Source organism: Myotis nattereri (assembly GCF_964212035.1).
Source record: "Myotis nattereri genome assembly, chromosome: 15".
Classification (NCBI taxonomy): Eukaryota; Metazoa; Chordata; class Mammalia; order Chiroptera; family Vespertilionidae; genus Myotis; species Myotis nattereri.
Genome location: NC_138090.1, coordinates 54,880,849 through 54,898,422, shown reverse-complemented (window position 1 = coordinate 54,898,422; position 17,574 = coordinate 54,880,849). Strand labels below are relative to the sequence as shown.

Below are 17,574 nucleotides of genomic sequence, written 5' to 3'. Positions count from 1 at the left end.
TTGCCAGACTCCTGGATTGTGTGAGCCAATCCTGCCCCAGACATCTCTCTGTACATACACGCCTATTGGTCCTGTGCCTGTGACAGACCTGCAAGGATACAATGGGCACAGCATTTCTTTTGGGGTTTGGGGGTGATGAAAGTAATTTAAAATGAAGTAGAAGCAATGGTTGCACAAGACGGTGAATGGACACAATGCCACTGGTTAGTACACATTTCCCCTTCTGCTGATCGTGTCTGTATTGTTGACACTATTAGAGAAGTTCCCCATCCTCCCCTCCCACCATTGCCCTCCTGATGGCCCAGCTCTGCCTGGGGCCTGTCTGGGGCTGGAGCCTCCGCAGCCATCGCTGGGCTATCTATTTATATCTATCTATCTATCATTATCTATTATCTATGTCTGTCTATTTGGTGAATTAACACCATGTGGGTTTCATCTGGTCATCAGTTTAGCCTGGTTAGGACATATCTCACTAGAAGCTGCTTCATGAAAAAACTATAAATTTAGTTTTTCATAGAGTTTCACCAAGGCCTCTCTGGACCAAAAAAGGGGAAACTAGATTTGGGGCAAGAAGCACCCCACCTCCCTTTATGAGAAACCACGGAAATGACGCAAATGACTCGGCCCCTTTAAAGCCGCCCTACACCTTCACTGACCTGCAGGACCCTGTCGTCCCTCACCCAGGCAGACCCACCTCCTCCGCGAGGACAAGGACAGAGGAGACTGGGAGAGGCTGGCCATGAGCCCCCGGCTCTCCACCCTCCTGGGCCTCGGTGAGTCCTGGATGGAGGGACCGCATCCCAGGGACCGAGGGGCTGGGAGCTGGGGGAGGCGTCTACATCCCTGCTCCGTCTGACTCCAGTTTAGGAGACTCATGGTCCCTCCTGGGGGCCTGGCCCCTTAGCTTTGGCCCCGACCTAAGTGTGACCATGGGAGGGTCAGTCCTAGAAGCAGGTGCCTGGGCGTGGGGACAGGTTCTGACTGAGGACCTGATTGGAAGAGCGGGAGGGGGCGGGGGCTGCCTGGAAACTCAGAGCAGGAAGCAGGACTGTGCTCAGAGAGAATGCCGAGGGGGGAGCCTGGGAAATTCTCAGTACCCAGCCTGTTGCCTCCAGGAAGGCCCCCTGATTGCAGGTTGGGGAGGACCGGGTGCTGGGCGTTGTTCTCACCAGACCTTCCCTTGCAGTGCTCTGCCTGGGCCAGACGATCCACATGCAGCCGAGTGAGTCCACCTTTTAAATGCAGTTTTTCATACAAGTTTCATTTTCAGGCAAAATATTGATTTCCCTTAGCATCCTCTCCAGGTGTATCTTCAGCTGGAATGAGCCCCCAGCCTCTCTGTTTGTCTGGCTCTGTCTGTTCTCACGACCTCTGGCCAAGTTCCCTTCAGAAACCAGCCTTTCCTTCACTTTCACACACACCTTGTTCCTGTTGGACCCCGGCCTCCTCCCAGGCTGAGGCTCCTGTGCTGGGCTTGGCTCATTCCCACCTGACCCTCTGGTCCCAGCTCAGGGCCTCCCCCCTCAGCCTCTGATGAGAGGTCAGGTCTGCCACCCTCACCCTGAGCCCCCCACACTCACCCTAAACCTCCCACACTCACCCTGAGCCTCCCACACTCACCCTGAGCCTCCCTCACTCACCCTGAGCATCCCACACTCACCCTGAGTCTCCCACACTCACCCTGAGCCTCCCACACTCACCCTGAGTCTCCCACACTCACCCTGAGCCTCCCACACTCACCCTGAGCCTCCCACACTCACCCTGAGTCTCCCACACTCACCCTGAGCCTCCCACACTCACCCTGAGCCTCCCATACTCAGTGCTGGGGCTCGGCCAGCTCTGCCTCTATGGGGATTGAGTAACTTGGATGCCTTCTTCCTGTTTCAGGGCTAGAGCCCTCTTCCCCTGCCCAGCCCAGTTTAGACACTTGGGGTTTCAGGTGCCTCAATCACAAGGAAGTGGAAATGGGCTGAAAGGAAGGCGGGAAATGCAGAGGGAACCTGAGTGAGTGCTGGTCAGAGGACGTGCCCAGGAATCAGGGGTCCCCACCCACTGGGGTCCTGTGAGCAGGTCTGGGCTGTTGTACACTCCCACCCCCACTAGACTTCCCATGGGGCACTGCTTCTCCCATTGCTCCCCACAATCTCTCCCAGCTGCCTGCAGACCCAGCCCAGCAAGAGGAATGCAGTCGGCTAAGTGCAGTGACTTGCGGGGAGGGCTTTGCATTTGAGTCTCCTGGAATCACCAAGAAACAGACCCCGGGGCATTGTGGGCTCAGACTCTGTCCCTTAGAGCCCATTGCAGACGCTCCCGTTTGGCTGAGCCAAGCTGGGGACACTCAGAAACACCCTCTCAGACTCCTGTCTCCCTCTCACCAGAGTGACCTGCTCATCCTCACCCTCTGCCTCCCTCCAGCCCTGTCTGTCCCCCTGGAAAGTGGCTGTGGGGAGGGCAACGTGCCCGGGGCCCCAGGCTGTTCCGACACCTCCCGTTTCCCCCTGAGAAAAGGCCGCAATGTCATCACGACTCACGACCGCGTGTCACGTGGGGGAGTTACTGGAGTGATGAGAATTCAGTTTCCTGGAGGGGGTAGATGGGTGGTCTCTGGGGTAAGGGGTGGTGCACATGGTGTAGAATTGGGCTGTGGTGAGGGTTGCACAGCTCTGTGAGTTTGCTAAGAACCACTGAGCTGCAGCTTAAAACCCGGGAGGTGTGAGGTGTGGACATTTCCTCATGATGGAGCCTGAGATCCTGCTCTGCTTCCTCCAGGGGCCCTGCCCAAACCCTCCCTCAGGGCCGAGCCAGGCCCTGTGGGCCCCCAGGGACGGCCTGTGACCTTCGTGTGCAGTTCCCCAGTTTGGGCTGAGTTCTTCCGCTTGGAGAAGGATCGAAGACCTGTATTCCCTGGTCTGAGAAGTGAGCCTCAAGTTTGGAAGAAAGAGGCCAGATTCGTCATCCCTGCACGCACTCCTGGGCGTTATCAATGCCTCTATAATCAAGGGTCGGTCTGGTCGGAGCACAGTGAGCCCCTGCAGCTGCAGGTGACAGAGGAGGACCCCACTCCGCCCTCAGGTGGGTCCCAGGGCCCTGCACCCTGTCCCAGCCCCGTCTCTGTCCTCGGGCTCCCTGCCCTCCTGCTCACCCCCAGCCCTGGGGCTCCCCTCCCTCTGCACACAAGGTCCGCAGCCTTCGCCCCTGGCTCAGGACCCTGGAGTCTGGTCCCATCTGGACACCATGGTGGCCTGGACCCTGAGCCCCGCATCAGAGGGACACAGAGCTGTCCTGCTGGGCTGTGTGGGGCCTGAGCTTCCAGCCACCAGGTGGGGAGAGAGCCCTTCAAGGGGCCTGAGTCCTTCCCCTCAGGATGGCGGTGCCCTGCCCTTTCCCCTGGCCAGGCTCAGGGGGGCCCAGGCAATGTGTCCCCGGGGTCCCCCCTCCATGGGCAAGTCCCGTGCTCCATGGGGTCCCTGACCAGGGTGGGATGGTGCTTTGGGGCATTTTAGGATGAGGCTGTCCCTGGCCTGGTGTGGTCAGACGCTGAGATGAACTGGAGTCAGGGTCCAGCAAGGACTTGGAGAGGGTGGGAAGAAGGGAAGGAGGGAAAATTCTTCCTTTAAATCCAAGTGTCTTCTCTCTCCTCTCTCTTCATCCTGCTGTGACTCAGACATCCATGGGTGGGAGCACATGCCCTGTGGTGGCCCCCACCCACCAGGCCTAGGGGTGTCCACTAGTTGATCCTGACCCTGTGACCCTCCCTGCCCTGGGGCACTGTGGGTGGCACAGTGGCTGGGTGAGGTGAGCTGAGTCCAGGCCCTGTGACCCTGTGGGTGGGTCAGGGGGCTCCCACCCTGTGTGTCCATGGGTCAGGACCAGGTGCCCTGTGCTAATGTAGGGAGGGTGGCAGGACGTTCTGAGGGGTGACCAGCCCCACAGAAGAGTGGAAGCAGAGAGGGTGCCACCCCAGTGTCCTCCTCTCCCTGTGCCCTTTCTGGGGGGTTTCGGGGGTGTCGTCTATACTGGGAGGTGCAGAGAAAGAGGTCAGGTGAGGCTCTGTGGGCGGGGAAGGGCCAGGTGAGTGGGGCAGGCAAAGTGGAACTTGGGCTCAGCGCCTGCCCTGCCCCTTTCAGGGGAGACCCTGGAGACCTCAACTCTCACCCTGAACGTGGGCCGGGAGGGGACCAAAGCCTGGGCGTCCCCTCCTCGGACTCTGCTGGGCAGTGGGCAGTGGGGTGGCTGTGGGCAGTGGCTGGCCATGGGCAGTGGGCAGTGGGGTGGCCATGGGCAGGGGCTCTGCCTCTCTCACAGTGGGGTACAGACAGAGGGCAGTGACATGTACATCCTCAACAGCAAGAGACCAGTTTGATGAAATGCAGGTTTGCATTTGGCAGCTGGGCCCGCCCTGGGTCCTCTAGGTGACTGGCTGGGGCACCTGGGGACGTGCACCTAGGGCTCCTGAGGTGCTGCAGGTGGAGGTATTCCTGGGGGGCGGGGGGCGGGCCTGGGTGCTCCCCATGGAGGGAGGTTCCTGGTGGGAATCAGGAGGCAGGTCGTCCAGAGAAGGGGAGCAGCTGCCTGAGACGTCTGTCACCCCTTCCTGTCTCCTATCAACACGCTCCGCCCTCACCCTCCCACCCACAAAAGTGACACCTCCACCCACTGAATCGGCCTCCCAGACAGCTCAGCCATCAGGGAGTGTGCACAGGGGTGGTGAGGGAGGGGCAGGTCCCCCCCATTGAGAAGGCTCTCCAGCCTCCTAAGGCCTGGCCTGGCTGGGTCGTGTCCACCTGTCAGTGACCTCTGCCCTCTGCTTCCAGGCCCCGCCTCCCGGGATTACAGGGTGGAGAACAGCATCCGCTTGGGCCTGGCGGGCGTGGTGTTGCTGATCCTGGTGGCGATTCTGGTGGAAGCTGGGCACAGCCAGCGCCGGTCCCCACAGGGACCACAGAAGTAAACACCAGGGAGCCCCCCCCCAGTGAGAGGGGACCCCAGGGCCCCAGCAGGGATCTCACTGACTGCCCGAGGCTCACGCTGGAGCCCAGGAGACCCAGAGCTGCTCCCGCTGTTGTTCAAGGACAAGAGCACCCAGGCCCACGTGGGTTAGGATGCTTGGCCTCATCCCCTCATCTTCCCAGGACCATTGAGAGGACTCAGCTTGATTGACAGGCAGGCAGACAGGGCAGTGCCCCAGGGGAAACAAAGGCAGGTGGAACGGAGGCAGGGCAGACACGACTACGTGAGCCAGCCTGACCACGGAAGCCAACCACGCAGAAATAACAGGACGATTTAGACTCAGAGAGGAGACACGTGAAACTAGGAAGGGGCTGCAACAGGAAGGTGAGCTGAGGCACAGGAACCAGGAAGGGTCAGGTCTGCTTCTGGGCAAGAACAATTGAGAGAATCCATCAGGCGGCCACAGGGGGCGACAGAGAGCAGGTTTGTAGCAACTATGTACCCCTAGACCAGGCTTCAGAGGCAGCCATGAGGGAGTCGTCTCCCCATGCAGGGAGTCCTACTGTGTTTGCAATAAATTTTCCATGATTTTGCTTCAATCTTCTGGTCTGAGATTTTATTCTTAGGGTTCCTGAGGCTCGATCCTTTGAAGGAATGCTGGATTTGCTGTTCCGTGTATCACCATGATCCCCAGCCCAGCCCACCCAGGGCCTCTAAGACATGGGAGGGAAGCAAATTGCCCTCCATCAGGTGGGTGGGCCTCCTCACAGCGGCTGAAGAGAACAGGACTGACCCGGATTCTGCTGGGATAACTTGCTGGGGCTTGAGCTGCAGCAGCAGCTCCCCTGGTCTCCAGTCACCAGCCCTCCCTGCAGATTTTGCACTTGCCAGACTCCTGGATTGTGTGAGCCGATCCTGCCCCAGACATCCCTCTGTGCATACACGCCTGTTGGTCCTGTGTCTGGGACAGACCTGCACGGATACCATGGGCACCCCATTTCTTTTGGGGAATTGGCGGTGATGAAAATAATTTAAAATGAAGTAGAAGCAATGGCTCACAAGATGGTGAATGGACACAATGCCACCGGATAGTACACATTTCCCCCTTCTGATCGTCTTGTCTGTATTATAGACATTATTAGAGAAGTTCCCCCATCCTCCCTCCCCCACCATTGCCCTCCTGAAGGCCCGGCTCTGCCTGGGGCTGCAGCCTCCACAGCCATCCCTGGGCTGGGAGCTGAGGAGTCTCCGGCCTTTCCCTCCAGGTCCTGACTCTCCTCTGTCTCCTCCTCCTGGGGGCCCCTCCCCTGGGAGGTCACAAGGATGCCCCTCGGAGTCCTGAGGTGGGAGGCTATGGGATCATCTTACCTTGTCACACTGTCTGTGTTCTGGGCCTGAAATGGACCCACAAATGCCTATCTTCATCCAGGTGAGATTCCAGCCACCAGCCCGGACCCCTGTGGTTCTGGGAAAACTCAACCTTCCCAGAAGCCCCCACCAACAATGTGTGGACAACATGACTGTTTCTTTAGTGCATTTGCTCCTGTGGACTTGGGGGCTTTCAGTCTGAAATAACCAGAGGCAGCTGGGAGGCAGGGGCGTGTGCGGGTGGCAGCCCAGGGTCACTGGGCACAGAGGGAAGGGCATGGGGCCTGAGCCGGGTGCTGCCTGCCCTGGGGAGCATGGGGGCGGGGGGAGCAGGCTGAGCCCTTCCAGTGTCTTGTTCAGCTCCCTGTGCTGCCCCAGTAACAGCTTGGAGGTGTCAGAGAGTTTCATGGTTTCCCCTTTGCACTGAGAAACTGAAGCATTTGCAGAAGGAAATGTGTGGTTTGGGGACAGTCAGCTTGTGAGGCCAGAAGGCGAGCCATTCAGTTTCCCTGCCTGTACTGTCTGTCTATGTTTCTATGTATCTAAGTATCTATCATTGTATCTATATCTCTATCTATGGAACTATGTATCTAAATATCTATGTATTTACATAACTATCTGTGTATCTGCCTAAATATCTATTCAACACTGTAACTTGTATAATTACCTACCTTACTATCTGTATATCTATGTTTCCCATATCTGTTTATGTATCTAAGTATCATTGTAACTATTTTTATATCCATGTTTCCATCTATGTATTTATCTATGTAACAACTTATACATCTATGTATCTGAGTATCCAGCTATCCAGGATCTATCTAGGATCTATCTATCCATCTCCATCTATCTATTATCTATCTATCTATCTATCTATCTATCTATCTATCTATCTATCTATAATCTATCATCTATGTCTGTCTATTTGGTGAATTAACACCATGTGGGTTTCATCAGGTCATGGGTTTAGCCTAGTTAAGACATATCTCACTAGAAGCTGCTTCATGAAGAAACTAGAAATTTACTTTTTCATAGAGTTTCACCAAGGCCTCTCTGGACCCCAAAAGAGGAAACTGGATTTGGGGTTAGGAGCACCCGCCTCCTTTCATGAGAAACCACGGAAATGATGCACATGACACAGCCCCTTTAAAGCCGCCCTGCACCTTCACTGACCGGCAGGACCCTGTCCTCCCTCACCCAGGCAGACTCACCTCCTCCCTGTGGACAAGGACAGAGGAGACTGGGAGAGGCTGGCCATGAGCCCCTGGCTCTCCACCCTCCTGGGCCTCGGTGAGTCCTGGGTGGAGGGAACGCATCCCAGGGACCAGGCGGGTGGGAGCTGGGGGAGGCGTCCACATCCCTGCTCAGTCTGACTCCAGTTTAGGAGACTCATGGTCTCTCCTGGGGGTCTGGCCCTTTAGCTTTGGCCCTGACCTAAGTGTGACCATGGGAGGGTCAGTCCTAGAAGCAGGATCCTGGGCGTGGGGACAGGTTCTGACTGAGGACCTGATTGGAAGGCGGGGGGGAGGGGGAGGCTGCCTGGAAACTCAGAGCAGGAAGCAGGATTGTGCTCAGAGAGAATGCCGAGGGGGAGCCTGGGAAATTCTCAATGCCCAGCCTGTTGCCTCCAGGAAGGCCCCCTGATTGCAGACCAAGGCCCCCTGATTGCAGGTTGGGGAGGAACTGGGTTTTGGGCGTTGTTCTCACCAGACCTTCCCTTGCAGTGCTCTGCCTGGGCCAGACGATCCACATGCAGCTGAGTGAGTTTTCCTTTTAAATGGAGTTTTTCATACAAGTTTCATTTTCAGGCAAAATATTGATTTCCCTTAGCATCCTCTCCAGGTGTATCTTCACACAGAATGAGCCCCCAGCCTCTCTGTTTGTCTGGCTCTGTCTGCTCTCACGCCCTCTGGCTACGTTCCCTTCAGAAACCAGCCTTTCCTTCACTTTCACACACACCTTGTTCCTGCTGGACCCCGGCCTCCTCCCAGGCTGAGGCTCCTGTGCTGGGCTTGGCTCATTCCCACCTGACCCTCTGGTCCCAGCTCAGGGCCTCCCCCCTCTGCCTCTGATGAGAGGTCAGGTCTGCCACCCTCACCCTGAGCCTCCCTCACTCACCCTGAGCCTCCCACACTCACCCTGAGCCTCCCTCACTCACCCTGAGCCTCCCACACTCACCCTGAGCCTCCCTCACTCACCCTGAGCCTCCCACACTCACGTGAGCCTCCCACCCTCTCCCTGAGCCTCCCTCACTCACCCTGAGCCTCCCTCACTCACCCTGAGCCTCCCACACTCACCCTGAGCCTCCCTCACTCACCCTGAGCCTCCCTCACTCACCCTGGGCCTCCCACACTCACCCTGAGCCTCCCACGCTCACCCTGAGCCTCCCACACTCACCCTGAGCCTCCCACGCTCACCCTGAGCCTCCCACACTCACCCTGAGCCTCCCACACTCAGCAGTCAGCCTCCCACACTCACCCTGAGCCTCCCACACTCACCCTGAGCCTCCCACACTCAGCAGTCAGCCTCCCACACTCACCCTGAGCCTCCCACACTCACCGTGAGCCTCCCACACTCAGCAGTCAGCCTCCCACACTCAGCCTGAGCCTCCCACACTCACCCTGAGCCTCCCACACTCACCCTGAGCCTCCCACACTCAGCAGTCAGCCTCCCACACTCACCCTGAGCCTCCCACACTCACCCTGAGCCTCCCACACTCAGCAGTCAGCCTCCCACACTCACCCTGAGCCTCCCACACTCACCCTGAGCCTCCCACACTCAGCAGTCAGCCTCCCACACTCACCCTGAGCCTCCCACACTCAGCAGTCAGCCTCCCACACTCAGCCCTGGGCAAGTATCAGACTGCGTGGCTGTGGTTTGCACACTCCACCCCTCACCCTGTGCTCCCTCTACCCTTCCCCCAAGAAGGCAGAGACCCTCCTGTGTTTCTCCTATTTGTGGAGCCAGTGGCACAAGGAGGGGTCTGTAAAGGGAGAGATGGGAGCTGAGCTGTGGCTGAAGGAAGGAGGGAATGAGTGCTAGGGCTCGGCCAGCTCTGTCTCCATCAGGGATTGACTAACTTGGATGCCTTCTTCCTGTTTCAGGGCGAGAGCCCTCTCTCCCTGCCCAGCCCAGTTTAGACACTTGGGGTTTCAGGAGCCTCAACCACAAGGAAGTGGAAATGGGCTGAGAGGGTGGCGGGAAATGCAGAGGGAACCTGAGTGAATGCTGCTCAGAGGACGTGCCCAGGAGTCGGGGGTCCTCAGCCACTGGGGTCCCGTGAGCAGGTCAAGCCTGGTGTCCACTCCCAACCCCACTAGACTTCCCATGAGGCCCTGAGTCCCCAATGGTACCCACAATCTCCCCCAGCTGCTTTCAGACCTGTCCAAGGTCTTCCCACCATCTCAGACTCCTGCGTCCCTGTCTCCATGAGGGACCTGCTCATCCTCACTCTCTGCCTCCCTCCCAGCCCTGTTGGCCCTGAAGAGTGGATGTGGGGAGGGGGACATGTCTGGGTCCCCAGGCTGCTCTGACATCTCCCGTGTCCCCCTGAGAAAAACCCACGATGTTACCAGAACTTGTGTCCTGTGGCGTGATGAGGACTCAGTTTCCTTAAGGGGCAAGGGAAGGGGGTTTGGGGAAGGGTCAGCGCATATGGTCTAGAATTGGGCTGCGGTGAGTTTGCTAAGAACAATGAAGTGTTCGCTTAAAACCCGGGAGGTGTGAGGTGTGGAGATTTCCTCATGATGGAGCCTGAGATCCTGCTCTGCTTCCTCCCAGGGGCCCTGCCCAAACCCTCCCTCAGGGCCGAGCCAGGCCCCGTGGTCCCCCGGGGACGGCCTGTGACCTTCGTGTGCCGGAGTCCGGCTGTGGCTGACATATGCCGCCTGGAGAAGGATGGAAGACGTGTGCACGGTTATCAGGGCAGGGTGCTTCAAAATGGCTCGCAGGAGACAGAGGCCAGATTCCTTTTCCCCGCGGTGAGTGAAGACACTGCTGGGAGTTACTGCTGCTTCTGTTTCACCCGGTCCAGCTGGTCGGAGCGCAGTGAGCCCCTGCAGCTGCAGGTGACAGAGGAGGACGTCTCCACTCTGCCCGCAGGTGGGTCCCAGGGCCCTGCACCCTGTCCTAGCCACGTCTCTAACCTCTGCTCCCTGCCCTCCTGCTCACCCAGGTCCTGGGGCTCCCCTCCCTCTGCCTACAGGACCCTCGCCCTTCACCCCTGGCTCACGGCCCTGGAGTCTGGCCCCATCTGGACACCAAGGTTGCCTGGACCCTGAGCCGTGCATTAGAGGGGACACAGAGCTGTCCTGCTGGGCTGGGTGGGGCCTGAGCTTCCAGCCACCAGGTGGGCACAGACCCCTTCAAGGGGCCTGAGTCCTTCCCCTCAGGATGGCGTTGCCCTGCCTTTCCCTGGCCAGGCTTTGTGGGGCCCAGGCAATGTGTCCCCGGGGTCCACCCTCCATGGGCAAGTGGCATGGTCCAGGAGGCATGACCAGGGCTGCACGGTGCTTTGGGGAATTTTTGGATGAGGCTGCCCCCGACTGGGTCAGGCCCTGAGATGAACTACAGTCAGGGTCCAGCAAGGACATGGGGAGGGAGGGAGGGAGGGAAGGAGAGAGGAAGGGTGGTCGGGGTTGAGGCTCAGTGGACAGAGCATCGGCCTGGGGTTGTCCACTAGTTCATCCTGACCCTGTGACCCTCCCTGCCCTGGGGGACTGTGGGTGGCACAGTGTCTGGGTGAGGTGAGCTCAGAGTCCAGGCCCTGTAACCCTGTGGCCGGATCAGGGACCTCCCACCCTGTGTGTCCCTGGGCCAGGACCAGCTGCCCTGTGGTGGGACGTTCTGACAGGTGGCCAGCCCCGCAGACAAGTGTATGCAGAGAGAGTGCCACCCCAGTGACCTCCTCTCCCTGTGCCCTTTGTGGGGGGTGTCGGGGGCGTTGTCTCTAGTGGGAGGAGCAGAGAAAGAGGCCAGGTGAGGGCTCTGTGGGCAGGGAAAGGCCAGGTGAGTGGGGCAGGCAAAGTGGACCTTGGGCTCAGTGCATGCCCTGCCCCTTTCACGGGAGACCCTGGAGACCTCAACTCTCACCCCAAAGGTGGGCTGAGAGGGAGACCAAAGCCTGGGCGTCCCCTCCTCGGACTCTGCTTGGCTGTGGGCAGTGGGGTGGCCGTGGACAGGGGCTCTGCCTCTCTCACGGTGGGGCGCATGGAGGGTGGGGTGGGTAGTGACATGTATAACTTCAACAGCAAGAGACCGGTTCACGCCTGGTGGGTTGAGAGCCAGGAGGGAGACGCCCTTGCTCCTTGCTGGAGTTTGATGAAATGCAGGTTTGCTCTTTGCAGCTGGGCCCGCCCTGGGGCCTCTAGGTGACTGGCTGTGGCACCTGGGGACGTGCACCTAGGGCTCCTGAGGTGCTGCAGGTGGAGGTATTCCTGGGGAGGGGGGTGTCTGGGTGCTCCCCATGGAGGGAAGTACCCTCTGAGAATCAGGAGGCAGAGTGTCCAGAGAAGGGCAGCAGCTGCCTGAGACGTCTGTCACCCCTTCCTGTCTCCTAGCAACAAGCCCTGCCCTCACCCTCCCACCCACAGAAGTGACACCTTCACCCACAGACACGGCCTCCCAGACAGGTCAGCCATCGGGGAGTGTGCACAGGGGTGGAGAGGGAGGGGCAGGTCCCCCCCATTGAGAAGGCTCTCCAGCCTCCTAGGGCCTGGCCTGGCCGGGACTTGTCCACCTGTCAGTGACCCCTGCCCTCTGCTTCCAGGCCCCGCCTCCCGGGATTACAGGGTGGAGAACAGCATCAGCTTGGGCCTGGCGGGCGTGGTCTTGCTGATCCTGGTGGCGATTCTGGTGGAAGCTGGGCACAGCCAGCATAAGACTCCACAGGGACCACAGGAGTAAACACAGGGGAGCCCCCCAGAGAGAGGAGACCCCAGGGCCCCAGCAGGGACCTCACCGAAGGCCTGAGGATCACGCTGGAGCCCAGGAGACCCAGAGCCGCCCTCGCTGTTATTCAAGGACAAGAGCACCCAGGCCCACGTGGGTTAGGATGCTTGGCCTCATCCCCTCATCTTCCCAGGACCATGGAGAGGACTCAGCTTGACTGACAGGCAGGCAGACAGGGCAGTGCCCCAGGGGAAGCAAAGGCAGGTGGAACGGAGGCAGGGCAGACACGGCCACGTGAGCCAGCCTAACCACGGAAGCCAACCACGCATAAATAACAGGATGATTTTAGATGCAGAGGGGAGGCATGGGAAAGTAGGAAGGGGCTGCAACACGAAGGTGAGCTGAGGCATAGGAACCAGGAAGGTTCAGTTGTGCTTCTGGGCAAGAACAATTGAGAGAATCCATCAGGCGGCCACAGGGGGCGACAGAGAGCAGGTTTGTAGCAAATACATACCCCTAGACCAGGCTTCAGTGGCAGCCATGACGGAGTCTTCTCCCCATGCAGGGAGTCTGAATCTGCTTGAAATAAATTTTCCACTTTTGCTTCAATCTTGTGGTGCATGATTTCATTGTTCACGGTCATTAGATACAATCTGGGGGTGAACAAACCTCAGCTCGCTGTTCCGCGTATCACCATGATCCCCAGCCTGGCCCACCCAGGGCCTCTAAGACATGGGAGGGAACCAAACTGCCCTCCATCAGGTGGGTGGGCCTCCTCCCAGCGGCAGAAAAGAACAGGTCTGAACTCGATTCTGTTCGGAAAACTTTCTGGGGCTTGAGCTGCAGCAGCAGCTCCCCTGGTCTCTAGCCGCCAGCCCTCCCTGCAGATTTTGTGCTTGCCAGACTCCTGAATTGTGTGAGCCAATCCTGCCCCAGACATCTCTCTGTACATACACGCCTGTTGGTCCTGTGTCTGTGACAGACCTGCACGGATACAATGGGCACAGCATTTCTTTTTGGGGGTTGGGGGTGGTCAACATAATGTAAAATGAAGTAGAAGCCATGTTTGCACAAGATGGTGAATGGACAAAATGCCCCTGGATAGTACAATTTTCCCCCTTCTGATGATCTTGTCTGTATCGTTCACACTATTAGAGAAGTTCCCCATCCTCCCCTCCGCCACCATTGCCCTCCTGATGGCCCGGCTCTGCCTGGGCCCTGCCTGGGGCTGCAGCCTCCACAGCCATCCCTGGGCTGGGAGCTGAGGAGTCTCAGGCCTTTCCCTCCAGGTCCTGACTCTCCTCTGTCTCCGCCTCCTGGGGGGCCCCTCCCCTGGGAGGTCACAAAGATGTCCCTCAGTGTTGTGAGGGGGGAGGCTATGGGACCACCTTCCCTAGGACAGTGTCTGAGTTCTGTGCCCTAAATGGTAAATGGACCCATGAAGGCCCATCAGCATCCAGACGGGAATCCAGCCACCAGCCCAGACCCATCTGGGTCTTTGCAAACTCAACCTTCCCAGAAGCCCCGCCCACCAGCATGACTCTTTCTTCAGTGCTTTTGCTTCCGTGGATTTGGGGGCTTTCAGTTTAGAAATAGCCAGAGGCAGCTGGGAGGCAGGGGAGTGTGCGGATGGCAGCTCAGGGTCACAGGGCACAGAGGGGCACAGGTACAAGGTCATCGAGCCTGAGCCAGGTGCCACCTGCCCTGCAGAGCATGAGGGGGCGGGCTGAGTCCTTCCAGTGTCCCCCTCCACTCCCTGCGCTGCCCCAGTAGCAGCATGGAGGTGTCAGGAGAGTGTATGGTTTCCCGTTTGCAGGTGATAAACTCATGCATTTACAAAGGAAATGTGTGGTTTGGGGACAGTCAGCTTTGAAGGCCAGATGACAAGCCATAAAGTTTCCCTGCCTGTACTGTCTGTCTGTGTTTCTATGTGTCTCAGTATCTATCATTGTATCTATCTATGGAACTATGTATCTATCTCATTATCTGTGTATCTATCTATCTCTATGGCTAGGTATCTAGATATCGATGTATTTATATAACTATCTGTGTATCTATCTAAATATCTCCTCAACTCTCTGTATTTATATAATTATGTATCTGACAACATGTACATCTATCTATGTAACCCGGTATGTATTTTTGTAACTAAGTACCTTTGTAACTATCTCTATATCCATGTGTGCATCTATGTATTTATCTATGTAACTATCTATTTGTGTATTTGTGTAACAACTTCTACATCTATGTATCTGAGTACCCAGCTATCTAAGATCTATCTATCTATCTATCTATCTATCTATCTATCATCTATCTATCTATCATCTATCTATCATCTATCTATCTATCTATCTATCTATCTATCTATCTATCTATCAATCTATCATCTATCTATCTATCATCTATCTATCTATGTATGTATCTATCTATGTATCTATCTATCTATCTGTCTATCTATCTATCTATCTATCATCTATCTGTCTATCTATCTATCTATCTATCATCTATCTATCTATTATCTATCTATCTATCTATCTATCATCTATCTATCTATCTATCTATTATCTATCTATCTATCTATCTATCTATCTATCATCTATCTATCTATCTCTATCGTCTATGTCTGTCTATCGCTGTGATTTAATACCATGTGGGTTTCATCTGCTCAGAGGTTGATCCTTGTTAGGACATATATCACTAGAAATTGCTGCATAAAAAATTAAAATTTACTTTTTCATAGAGTTTCAACAAGGCCTGTCTGGACCCAAAAAGGGGAAACTAGATTTGGGGTTTGGAGCACCTGCTTCCCTTCATGAGAAACCACAGAAATGACGCACATGGCTCGATCCTTTTAAAGCCGCCCTGCACCTTCACTGGACCCTGTCCTCCCTCAACCAGGCAGACTCACCTCCTCCCTGTGGACAAGGACAGAGGAGACTGGGAGAGGCTGGCCATGAGCCCCCGGCTCTCCACCCTCCTGGGCCTCGGTGAGTCCTGGGTGGAGGGAACGCATCCCAGGGACCAGGCGGGTGGGAGCTGGGGGAGGCGTCTACATCCCTGTTCCCTCTGACTCCAGCCCAGGAGACTCATGGTCCTTCCTGGGGCCTGGTCCCTCAGCTCTGGCCATGACCTAAGTGTGACCATGAGAGGGTTAGTCCTAGAAGCAGGTGCCTGGGCGTGGGGACAGGTTCCTACCGAGGACCTGATTGGAAGAGGGGGGGGTGGTTGCCTGGAAACTCAGAGCAGGAAGCAGGATTGTGCTCAGAGGGAATGCTGAGGAGGGAGCCTGGGATATTCTCCGTGCCCTACTGGCTGCCTCCAGGAAGGCCCCCTGATTGACGGCACGGGAGGAAACGGGTTCTGGGCGTTGTTCTCACCAGACCTTCCCTTGCAGTGCTCTGCCTGGGCCAGACGATCCACATGCAGCCGAGTGAGTCCGCCTTTTAAATGCAGTTTTTTATAAAAGTTTCATTTTCAGGCAAAATATTGCTTTTCCTTAGAGTCCCCTCCAGGTGTATCTTCAACTGGAATGAACCCCCAGCATCTCTCTTTGTCTGGGTCTGTCTGTTCTCACGCCCTCTGGCTAAGTTCCCTTCAGAAACCAGCCTTTCTTTACTTTCACACACACCATGTTCCTGCTGGACCTCGGCCTCCTCCCAGGCTGAGGCTACTGTGCTGGGCTTGGCTCACTCCCACCTGACCCTCTGGTCCCAGCTCAGGGCCTCCCCCCTCAGCCTCTGATGAGAGGTCAGGTCTGCCACACTCACCCTGAGCCTCCCACACTCACCCTGAGCCTCCCACACTCACCCTGAGTCTCCCACACTCACCCTGAGCCTCCCACACTCACCCTGAGTCTCCCACACTCACCCTGAGCATCCCACACTCACCCTGAGCCTCCCACACTCAGCCCTGAGCCTCCCACACTCACCCTGAGCCTCCCACACTCGCCCTGAGCCTCCCACACTCACCCTGAGCCTCCCACACTCACCATTGAGCCTCCCACACTCACCCTGAGCCTCCCACACTCACCCTGAGCCTCCCACACTCACCCTGAGCATCCCACACTCACCCTGATCCTCCCACACTCACCCTGAGCCTCCCACACTCGCCCTGAGCCTCCCACACTCACCCTGAGCCTCCCACACTCACCCTGATCCTCCCACACTCACCCTGAGCCTCCCACACTCGCCCTGAGCCTCCCACACTCACCGTGAGCCTCCCATACTCACCCTGAGCCTCCCACCCTCACCCTGAGCCTCCCACACTCACCATTGAGCCTCCCACACTCACCCTGAGCCTCCCACACTCACCCTGAGCCTCCCACACTCACTCTGAGTCTCCCACACTCACCCTGAGCCTCCCACACTCACCCTGAGCCTCCCACACTCACCCTGAGCATCCCACACTCACCCTGATCCTCCCACACTCACCCTGAGCCTCCCACACTCGCCCTGAGCCTCCCACACTCACCCTGAGCCTCCCACACTCACCATTGAGCCTCCCACACTCAGCCCTGAGCCTCCCACACTTACCCTGAGCCTCCCACACTCATCCTGGGCGAGTATCACAGCGCGTGGCTGTGGTTTGCACACTCCCCCTCACCCTGTGCTCCCTCTACCCTTCCCCCAAGAAGGCAGGGACCCTCCTGTGTTTCTCCTATTTGTGGAGCCAGTGGCACAAGGAGGCATCTGTAAAGGGACAGATTGGAGCTAAGCTATGGCTGAAGGAAGGAGGGAATGAGTGCTGGGGCTCGGCCAGCTCTGCCTCTATGGGGTTTGGTAACTTGGATGCCTTCTTCCTGTTTCAGGGCTAGAGCCCTCTCTCCCTGCCCAGCACAGTTTAGGCACTTGGGGTTTCAGGTGCCTGAGTCACAAGGAAGTGGAAATGGGCTGAGAGGGTGACGGGAAATGCAGAGGGAACCTGAGTGAGTGCTGTTCAGAGGACGTGCACAGGAGTCTGGGGTCCTCACACACTGGGGTCTGTGAGCAGGTCTTGCTGGTGTCCACCCCCACCCCAGCCCCCACCCCTACTAGACTTCCCATGGGGCCCTGTAGCCCATTGGTCCCCACAACCTCCCCCAGCTGCTTGCAGACCCAGCCAGGTCATTCCTACCCTCTCCCGTTACAGCTTCCCTGTCCACCAAGTGACCTGCTCATCCTCATCCTCTGCCTCCCTCCCAGCCCGTCTGTCCCCCTAGAAGTGGCCGTGGGGAGGGGCACGTACCCAGGGACCCACCTGCTCTGACACCTCCTATGTCCCCCTGAGAAAAGCCCACGATGTCACCAGAACTTTGTTCACGCGGGGAAGTCCTTGGAGTGATGAGAACTGAATCCCCTGGAGTGGGGACGAGTGGTCTCTGGGGGTAGG

General features: G+C 57.4%; 2 protein-coding genes across 2 annotated transcripts; both read left to right on the top strand.

Moving 5' to 3' along the window:
• The first annotated feature begins 143 nt into the window (after positions 1 to 143).
• LOC308530481 (leukocyte-associated immunoglobulin-like receptor 2) lies at positions 144 to 5,547 on the top strand. Its single transcript, XM_081107157.1, has 4 exons — positions 144 to 773; positions 1,187 to 1,222; positions 2,770 to 3,072; positions 4,815 to 5,547. Exons 1-4 carry the CDS (start codon positions 740 to 742, stop codon positions 4,949 to 4,951), a joined length of 510 nt encoding a protein of 169 aa, XP_080963283.1. The 5' UTR covers positions 144 to 739; the 3' UTR covers positions 4,952 to 5,547.
• A 1,672-nt stretch (positions 5,548 to 7,219) lies between these two features.
• Positions 7,220 to 12,814, top strand: LOC308530479 (leukocyte-associated immunoglobulin-like receptor 2). The gene is made up of 5 exons (XM_081107154.1): positions 7,220 to 7,608; positions 8,043 to 8,078; positions 10,099 to 10,419; positions 11,877 to 11,948; positions 12,086 to 12,814. The coding sequence occupies exons 1-5, from the start codon at positions 7,575 to 7,577 to the stop codon at positions 12,220 to 12,222; spliced, it is 600 nt and encodes a 199-aa protein (XP_080963280.1). The 5' UTR covers positions 7,220 to 7,574; the 3' UTR covers positions 12,223 to 12,814.
• Positions 12,815 to 17,574: the final 4,760 nt, after the last annotated feature.